The 9,485-nt window shown below is 44.1% G+C and overlaps 1 protein-coding gene across 1 annotated transcript; it reads right to left on the bottom strand.

Annotated features, from left to right (window-relative positions):
* Positions 1 to 283: 283 nt before the first annotated feature.
* LOC309846313 (uncharacterized protein) lies at positions 284 to 7,333 on the bottom strand. Its single transcript, XM_082695187.1, has 2 exons — positions 6,724 to 7,333; positions 284 to 1,281 (listed from the first exon to the last, which is right to left on the bottom strand). The coding sequence occupies exons 1-2, from the start codon at positions 7,281 to 7,283 to the stop codon at positions 579 to 581; spliced, it is 1,263 nt and encodes a 420-aa protein (XP_082551313.1). The 5' UTR covers positions 7,284 to 7,333; the 3' UTR covers positions 284 to 578.
* Between the last annotated feature and the right edge of the window lie 2,152 nt (positions 7,334 to 9,485).

Below are 9,485 nucleotides of genomic sequence, written 5' to 3' on the forward strand. Positions count from 1 at the left end.
CACAATTAGACCGGGTGTGACTCTTTGAAAACACTTTCTGAGGGCACCTGGGTGGCTCAGTGTGTTAGGCTTCTGCCTTTGGCCCAGGTCATGATCCCAGGGTCCTGGGATCGAGCCCCGCGTCAGGCTCTCTGCTCAGCGGGGAGCCTGCTTCCCTTCCTCTCTCTCTGCCTGCCTCTCTGCCTACTTGTGATTTCTGTCTGTCAAATAAATAAATAAAATCTTTTAAAAAAAAAACACTTTCTGTAGTAAAAGTTCCAAAAAGAAAAACTTGATAAACTGATTACATATTAAATATATATTTTATTATATTCCACTATGTAAAGGTGCACATAATATAGGAAAAATCTGAGGCTTATCAATTTTTACACAAATAAATATTTAAATAGATAAATAGACACAAGTAAGGTCATCTGTAAGCGACTACTGCTTGTAGAGTTGACTTGTTCTGAAAACACTTGAGAAATTGACTCTGTTCATGTCTTCGCGACAGCAGAAATGAGGGTCTCTGACACAGCAGAACTCCAGAATGTGTGATGTTACAGTCAGAGGGAATCATTTCCATGTTGAAACGGGTCTCACTTCCTGCTCTGCAATCTCTTATGCAAGGCTGTTGATGCATACAAGGGTTTCATGATCTCTGCTCGGACCATCTCCCAGGCACAAGGGCTGTATTGCTTCTCTTGCAGATAGAGGGAGATTCTCTGGAAGTAGTTCCTCAGGATGGAGTCCCCATTCACCAGGGGCATCTCTCCCACCCCAGCCTCCTGCAGGGGACAGGCTTCCAGGCGGCCCAACTGCTCAGAAAGTCCTGAGCACAATTGCTCCAGGAGGGTCGTGTTCCAGGGAGCAGGTGAGGCCTCTGTGCAGAAGAGGTGGAAGGTCTTCTGGTTCGTCACATGGACGACAGAGAGGGCTTGAGCCTTCTGCAGCTGCTTGCCGTCAAAGGCCTCCTGGGGGAAGCCAAAGTCGTTTGTGTAGTTGTCACAGGAGCTAGCAGACAGTCTCCTCATTTGTCGCAGGAGCATCAGGGCTCTCCAGTGCAGCAGACCGTGGTCCTGAGGCAGGTCACATCCCAGAGAGCTGAGAGAGTGGCAGCTGAGCACCACCAGGGCCACCAAGAAGGAGCAGGGCAGGGCCATGGGATATCCTGCAGGTGCTGTTGGCCTGGCTGGGGTGGGCACGTCTGGGAACCGTGGCTCTAGCTTCTCTGAACATCTTCTCTTGTGCGTGTGACTTAAGTAGGGGACATAGGAGTTTTCGATTTCTGAACGTTTCCCTTACTTTCTACTTCTCTTTTTGCTTTCCTTTCTACACTTTCTCCTGGGTTGTAGAGCATGGGTTTCTCAACTGTTTCTTTTTCCTATTGCTGCCTCCTGTCACAGTCTTTCTAATATTTATGTAATTGAACCTTCCAACAAAACATGGTAACACAGATCTCTAGTCTATATTGTTATGTATTTATAGCTCTGCTTTATAGATTGAAAAAGAGTTCATTATACTCTAATTCAGAATTAAGATTGACTAAAAATTTCAACTGAAAGCTAAGTTTTGTTTGTTTGTTTGCTTTTTTGTTTTTAGATTTTATTTATTTATTTGACAGAGACAGAGCGGTCACAAGCAGTCAGAGAGGCAGGCAGAGAGAGAGGGGGAAGTAGGCTGAGCAGAGAGCCCGATGCAGGCCTGGATCCCAGGACTCTGAGATCATGACCTGAGCTGAAGGCAGAGGCTTAACCCACCGAGTCACCCAGGTGCCCTCAACTGAAAGCTAAGTTTTAAAGCTATTTATCCTTCACTGGATATCTAAATTTGATTAGTGACTTCTAATTTTTTACTTATTTAAATAGAAATGTAAAAGTGAGATGCAAATTAAGAGTTTCTAGGAAGACATAATAATTATATCAATGTACTTAAATATTTAGAATCATTCCAAATTGCTACAGCCAATGAAAAGTTAAATTATTTATTGGCTGTTTCTTTTCAGTGTACTGTATTTTAATGTGGCCTCAATGAGAAAATGATTTTAACTTCACTTGCAGCTAGATATTCATCAAGTTATTCTCAGAATATTTTTAAATTTAGCACTAGATAGAATTACTGATGCGTTGAATGAGTTTTGAAGAACTGAATTGTAAAGTACAATCTATTTGTATTTATTTCCAAAGCCCGCATCACAACAAGGGTCAAACATCAGCAATGTCCACAAGTTCGCCAATGGCAGCTCAAAGTAAGCAAAGATCACCTGTCCAGGTAAGATTCTGAGGTCCAGGAAATGATGGAGAGACACTCCTCCAATCCTATGTTATTCCTGGTATTCCTAGGTGTGGCACTATCTTGTGACATTTCATGTATCTTCCACAAATTCCATGACTGTGATTCTTGTGTGATACCCAAGAAAACCCAATGACAGACAGTAAGTACTGAGCACTAAGGTTTTGTTAGACTACTCCAAGGTTGAGCTTTAGGGTACCACATACATTGGCATATTGAAGCCTTGTTCCAAGCCCTAAAAACCATTTGTTACATTGTTGGAAGCAATTGGAACAGGTGTTGCTTCCGGTGTGGGGATGCTGGTAATGGGGAGAGACCATGCAGCTCCAGAGCAAGGAGGATGGGGAAAAACTCAGGACCTTCTACTCACTTTTACTAGGAACATAATTGCTCTGTTTAGAAAGTGTATTTTTCAAAAAGTACATAAGAGCCATGGACATTGCCTTATTATACTAGCAGAGTCCGTTCATTCCAGGAAAGAGCTCTTTTTTGGCCTGGAGGAAAATCTCCCACCAGGGAACAGACTTCTACATACAACACGAGCCCGTGTGCACACCTGGTCACTGTCTAGCCCACCCTGCCCCCTCGCTGGCAGCCTCCCCTGTAAAGACTGTGACGGGCCACAGAACAGCAGCCTCCTGCTCCTATCTCCTCTCTGCTCCTGCCCCTGTGACATCACTGCAGTGGGGACATTCCCTCAGGTCAACAATAGTCACCAGGAGAAAAGAAAACAACAAGGCTTCTGCTAGGAGAGTTTCAAAAAAAACCTGGAAATTTCAAACAACTTGAGTTCTTCTTTGTGGCTTTGTAATTGGAAGTAAAAGGGCCAGACAGAAACCACAAAGGAAAAGGAAGCAGCTGTGTGAATGGGCAGGAGAGGCTCCTGAGGAGGGAGGGGGAGGGGAGCTCACAGGAGGTTTCTCCACTGGGGAGAGGGAAACTCTGTGATTGGAGAGTGAAAGGATGGGATCTCGGAGGGCGTGGAGGAAGGGGACATGTGCTGTACCAGAACATATGGAGTATGCGGACATAGGTACAGTGTATATGTATACATAATACATTATTGTGTATCTAATTACATTCAGTGGATAGGACACCCATTCCCAATGGGTGTTTTTTATTCTCAATGGTATTTTGGGGGATCAGCCATTTATAGGCAGTTACAGGGAAAAGGTTAAGAGAAGATCAATTTTTAGGGAAAACATAAGAAAATATTGCCCATCTGTTAAACTCTCACTCAGTGGAAGATACTAGATGCTTTGAAATGTGCCACTTCATTATCACAACAGCTCTAGGAATATTTCCCACTTTACATCTGGAGAGACTGAGCTGCAGAGAGCTCCAGTGAGGTTCTCTTGATCAAACAAGGAGATGGAAGCAGAATTCCAGATGCAGGGCACAGTCCTATAGCCCGTGTCATAAATTCCTGCCTGAGGTTCCTCTTGGGAAATTCTGAAACTTCCCTTCTTCCACACTTCCTAGAGATCATTCTTCCCTGGTTGCGTCCCACCTGCACTGGCTGCCCCCCATCGCTGTGCCCTTGAGGGTCTCCCCTTCTCCTTCTCAGCCTTAGAAGTTAAAGGTTCTCTGAAGCTTTAGGGCATCTTCTCATTCTACAGTCACATCAGATGGAAGGACTTTCAGCACCGGGCTGCGATTTCCAAATATGCAAGACACATTGTAATTTAATGTCTCCAGGACGTGCATTGTTGGAGAGTCCAGACTCACCCCTGCATCTCCAGTGGGAAGTATGCTGGCCCCTCTTCCCAACTTCCCTCCTTTAGGCTCCTGGCCATAGATCCCCTTGGCATCTATCATCTGAAGAGGTAGCCTCAGACTATTCTAGAGTGATTCCTTTCCCCCTCCCTGTGCTGGCAAAGCCAGGAGATTTTTCTCTGCTCTTCACAGGGGGAGCCTAGCGGAGAATCCAAAGGTACAACCCACACACCTATGGGCTCCATTAACTAGGGAGACCTGGACGTTTTAACTGTCCAGTGGAAGCACACAGAGCCTTGAGCCAGGCTTCCGTAACAGCTCGAGTTCCTACTAATGCCTGCTCCTGGTGAGTGTGATTGTCTGCGTGCTCCTTTTTCTCCTAGTACCAGTGCTGAGACTGGCCCTGAGACCTCAGCTGTGAGAGGATCTAAGAAGAGTTGTTGTCTTCCGTCTTCTTGCATTTGGGGGGCATTGGTTTTGTTCTTGTTGCTGCAGCTGTGACGTCAGGAACAACATTCCAACTGGTTCAGTGTTGATCCAAAAACCAGAGGATCGTGCAACGTGAACACGTGAACAACTTCAGGCTAGCTCTGTCCTGTGGAGAGAGGCCCTTAGGGACAGTCCTGTCACAGACACATTTTACCCACAACGCTGAGTAACTTAACTCAACACATTGTATGGCTGAAGCAGAAAGAGGAGTCGTTAGAAAGATGGAACTCATGGCTATGTGACTTAGTGTTGTAGGTCAAGAATATCATTTCCAGGTGCCTTTCCTGCTTTCTTCCTTTTTATCATTTCCCTTTCCTTATGTCTTCATTTGAATAGGAAGAGATGGGTCGCTTGATTTTGACTCGGACTCCTTCCCAGGTAGTCCCTCTGTTTCTTCTGTCTCAGATGGAGATGGATTCTCTGGAAGCACGTCTTCAAGGCTAGGGCAGGGCCCTCAAACCCGGGGGAGATTCCGCCAATCCCGTCGCAGGTACCACACAGGTGTCTGGGGTTCTGGCTGCCCTTGGGGCCCTGGGCAGAGTTTTCCCAGCAGGGATGGGTTCAGGCAGCAAACGGCGGCACCCAGTGAGGAAGAGGGTGAAGGCCAGCTGGAGCATCTTGTGGAGGACATAGTGGGCCGGGCCTCCTGGAACTGGCGGCCTCATACCATGTCCCAGAGGAGCTGTCCTGGGCCAGGGAAGGGACAGATGATCCTTCTTGTGTCAGAAGCAGCGGGTCCTTCTGTGAAGCTGCCCGGGGCCAGGAGGCAGCTCACAGCCCAGAATGAGAGGCTGCCACAGGGAACCAGTAGGATCCCCGCAGAGGGGTTGGGCACTGCTCCCGAGGGCTTCTGGTGCCCTGGCGGACCAGTGGAGGGTGCCCTGGCCCCCAATTCATCTTCCGTTCTTTCTATTCATGAGTCTTCAATAGAACAGCGTGTTTTCATTTGCAGAATGTTCCCGTACACTTTTCATGCCTTTTCATTTTTGTTCCTTTCCTTTATATATGCTTTACATGGATTAGAAGACATTAGAAGACATCGCCCATTTCAATTATTTGTTAATTTTTTCATGGAAGTTTGATTAGCCCAAAGAAGGTAAATCTCCCAGATCTATATTCTATCTATAGTCACTAGCTTCTGTCCTGTTCCTCGCCTTTCCTCCGCCGCCAGTATGGTTTCTGGTGAGTAATTCCGTCAAAACAGGTGGTCCCCGTGGTCACAACCCTTCTACTTCCTGGCTTCATGGACCTTTTCCATGCACCCTTTCACTGATGCAATTCCTTGAGGCCTTTTTCAGCTTTGAAATAGATTCTTAACCAATATTTGCTTTTATGCTACGGCCTTAGGGTCATTCCACCTTTGTTTGCAGTGTGGCTCTTTTCTCCCTTAACCGGGGGAGGTTTGAGGCATCACTCTTAAGTCCCTTTCTCTCTTACGTACCCACTTCCCTTGCTAGGCTTTAAGTGAATGGAATGGCTTGTAAATGGCAGATTCAAAGATCCATTTTGTAAAGAATATTTGCACTTGGGTGGCTACCAGTGTGATGTGGAAGGTTACTAGTGCTTTTGTTTTTTATATTCTGATGTGTCTGCTTCTTTTTCTGCTTATAGAATTCATATTTTACCTTCTTCCCATTCTGCCTTTAAAATAGCTGATACTACTTTAGTATGATTATTGTTCAGAGGTTGGTATCCCTACAAAACTCAAAGATACAGACAGGGGATTGGATTTCTTATGTCTGCATTTACCCTGAGAACAATATCCATACTGATTTCCAGGAAGTTGATGCTTTTACTTCTAATGTGAATCACAAAATAACAAGTAAGTGAGTTGTACAATTTATTCTTTCATCAGGTTGTAATCAGACTTGTTTCCTCCTTCAATAAGGAACAAATGCAAGAATTTTTCTGTAGAAACATTTAATTAACAAAAAAATAAAAATAATAATAAATTAAAGCATATATATTTCTCTTAACCACAATGAAGGTACATCTAACATTATACAATGAAAAATAATTTAAATCTTATAAATAGTGAAATACGTAAATAGTTAATAGGTAGATCAGCATAGCCGTGTGAAAGCAACAGGTGTTTGTAGCGTTGACTTGATGTGGCTTAATACTCCTGAACACGTGACAAATTGATTCGGTTCATGTCACGATGACAGCAGAAATGACACAGCAGAACTCCAGAATGTGTGATGTTACAGTCAGAGGGAATCATTTCCATGTTGAAACGGGTCTCACTTCCTGCTCCACAATCTCTTATGCAAGGTTGTTGATGCATACAAGGGTTTCATGATCTCTGCTCTGACCATCTCCCAGGCACAAGGGCTGTATTGCTTCTCTTGCAGATAGAGGGAGATTCTCTGGAAGTAGTTCCTCAGGATGGAGTCCCTATTCACAAGGGGCATCTCTTCCACCCCTGCCTTCTGCAGGTGACAGGCTTCCAGGCGGCTCATCTGCTCAGAAAGTCCTGAGCACAATTCCTCCAGGAGGGTCGTGTTCCAGGGAGCAGGTGAGGCCTCTGTGCAGAAGAGGTGGAAGGTCTTCTGGTTCGTCACATGGAGGACAGAGATTGCTTGCGCCTTCTGCAACTGCTTGCCATCAAACACCTTCTGGGGGAAGGCAAAGTCATTTCTGTCCCTCAGGCAGGAAAAAGTGGAGACTCTCTTCATTTGTCGCAGGAGCATCAAGGCCCTCCAGTTCAGCAGACCATGATCCTGAGGCAGGTCACATCCCAGAGAGCTGAGGGACTGGCAGCTGAGCACCACCAGGGCCACCAAAAAGGAGCAGGGCAGGGCCATTGGGGATCTGGCAGATGCTGTTGGTCTGGCTGGGGTGGGCACGTCTGGGACCCGTGGCTCTAGCTTCTCTGAACATCTTCTCTTGTGCTGGGGCTTAAGTAGGGGACGCAGGAGTTTTCAATTTCTGAACGTCTCCCTTCCTTTCTACTTCTCTTTTTGCTTTCTATTTTGCACTTTCTACTGTGGTTTAGAGTATGGGTTTCTCAACCATGTATCATTTTTTTCCCTTATGGTTTCTTGCCTCCAGAGTCTTTTGGATGTTTTTTAATTGAAACTTCTAAGAAAACTTAATAGCACAGAGACACAGCATATATCGTTTTGTATTTCTATCTGTTCTCTATAGGTAAAAAAGAAAGTGTAAAGTTTATCCCACACAGGGTTATGAATGACTAAAAATTTTAAGCTAAAAGTTAACTTTTAAAGTTATTGATGCTTAAGTATATAAGTAAATTTGGTGAGTGACCTATAATTTGTTTACGTATATAAGTTGTAATAAATAAAGTACATAAGCAACTTAAAATTTCCTAAGAAGACATAATGATCGGTGTACTCAAACATTTAAAATCATTCCAAATTGCTAAAGGCAAATGAGAAATTAAATTATTTTCTTAACATATGTTTTTAGTGAACTGAATTTTAACATTGCCTCATATGACAAAGTCATTTTCAACTTCACCAGCTAGTAGATACTCTTGAAGGTATTGTCAAAATATTTTTTCTGTTTAACACTTCATAATTACTGATCAGTTTTGTAGAACTAAGTCATGAAATATAATTTGTACTTTATTGGCTAGCCTGCATCACATCAAAGCTCCGACAAGCAATGTCCACAAGACAGCCCATGGCAGCTCACCAGTAAGCAAGGATCACCTGTCCAGTTAAGACTCTCAGATCCGAGAAATGATAGAGAGAAACTCCTCCAATCCTAAGTTATTCCTGTTATTCCTAGGTTTGTTGCCCTGATCCGGCAGACAGTGTGTGTATCTTCCAAAAATTCTGTGTCGTGGTTTCTTGTGTAATACCCAAGAAAACCCAATGAGAGACAATAAATACCAAGGTTTTGTTAGACCACTGCAAGGACAAGCTCTGGGGAGCCACAGACCACTGCAATACTTCAGATTGGGTCGCAACCACAAGAAGCAATTTTGACGCTTGGAAGCAAGTATAACAACTCTTCCATCTGGTGGGGGATATTGATAATGCAAAAGACAATGTAGATACAGAACCAGGGTGTAGGTGGAAAACCTTGATATCTTTTGCTCAATTTTTCTCTGAAGCCAACCACTTTTTTACAAAAAAAGTATGTTGTTTCAAAAATATAAAAAAGCTATGGAAATTGGCTTATTACACTATTGGAGTCAGTTCCTTCTAAGAATGAGCTCTTTTTGCCCTGGAAAAAAATCTCCTGCCTGGCGACAGGCTTCTGACTAGAGCACAAAGCAAGTCTCCAGACTTGCTCACTGTCTTTGTCCCTCGTAGCCAGTAGGCGGCACTCTTCCTTCATAAATATTTTAACAGGCCACAGTAAAATAATCCTGCTTTCTATTTCCTTTTTGCTAAAGCTACTATTACATCACTACAGCGGGGACATTTCCTCAGGTCTAAAAATAGTCACTGGGAGAAAAAAAAGAGAACACGGCTTCTCCTAGCAGAGTTTCCAAAAACCTAGAACTTTCACACAACTCTTGGTTTCAGTTAGTGGCTTTGTACTTGGAAATAAAAGTGTCATAGAAACCACAAAGGAAAAAGAAGCAGGTGTGTGAATGGGCAGGAGAGGCTCCTGAGAAGGGAGGGGGGAGGGGAGCTCACAGGAGGTTTCTTTTCTTTTCTTTTTAAGCTTTTTAAAAATTTATTTATTTGACAGACAGAGATCACAAGTAGGCAGAGAGGCAGGCAGAGAGAGGGGGAGGAAGCAGGCTCTCTGCTGAGCAGAGAGCCTGATGTGGGGCTCAATCCCAAGGCCTTGAGATCATTACCTGAGCCCAAGGCAGAGGTTTAACCCATTGAGCCACCCAGGCACCCCTCACTGGCGGTTTCTACATGGGGAGAAGGAAACATCGTAATATGGTAGTGAATAGATGGGATCTAGGGAAGCAGGGAAGAAGGGGGAAATGTGTTAGCTATCAGAATATATAGTGTATATATATCATGTACTATATACATAAACATATTATACTATTATGTATGTAATTGATGAGCCAC

The sequence above is a fragment of the Mustela nivalis genome (genome assembly GCF_964662115.1).
Source record: "Mustela nivalis genome assembly, chromosome: 13".
Classification (NCBI taxonomy): Eukaryota; Metazoa; Chordata; class Mammalia; order Carnivora; family Mustelidae; genus Mustela; species Mustela nivalis.

Excerpts from the sequence above, each read along its gene's own strand:
- LOC309846313 (XM_082695187.1), bottom strand. The coding sequence starts at position 7,283 with ATGGCCCTGCCCTGCTCCTTTTTGGTGGCCCTGGTGGTGCTCAGCTGC. Across the intron at positions 1,282-6,723 it reads AAGAGATTGTGGAGCAGGAA|AGGGAAACGTTCAGAAATCG; the intron begins GTGAGACCCGTT and ends AAGTAGAAAGTA.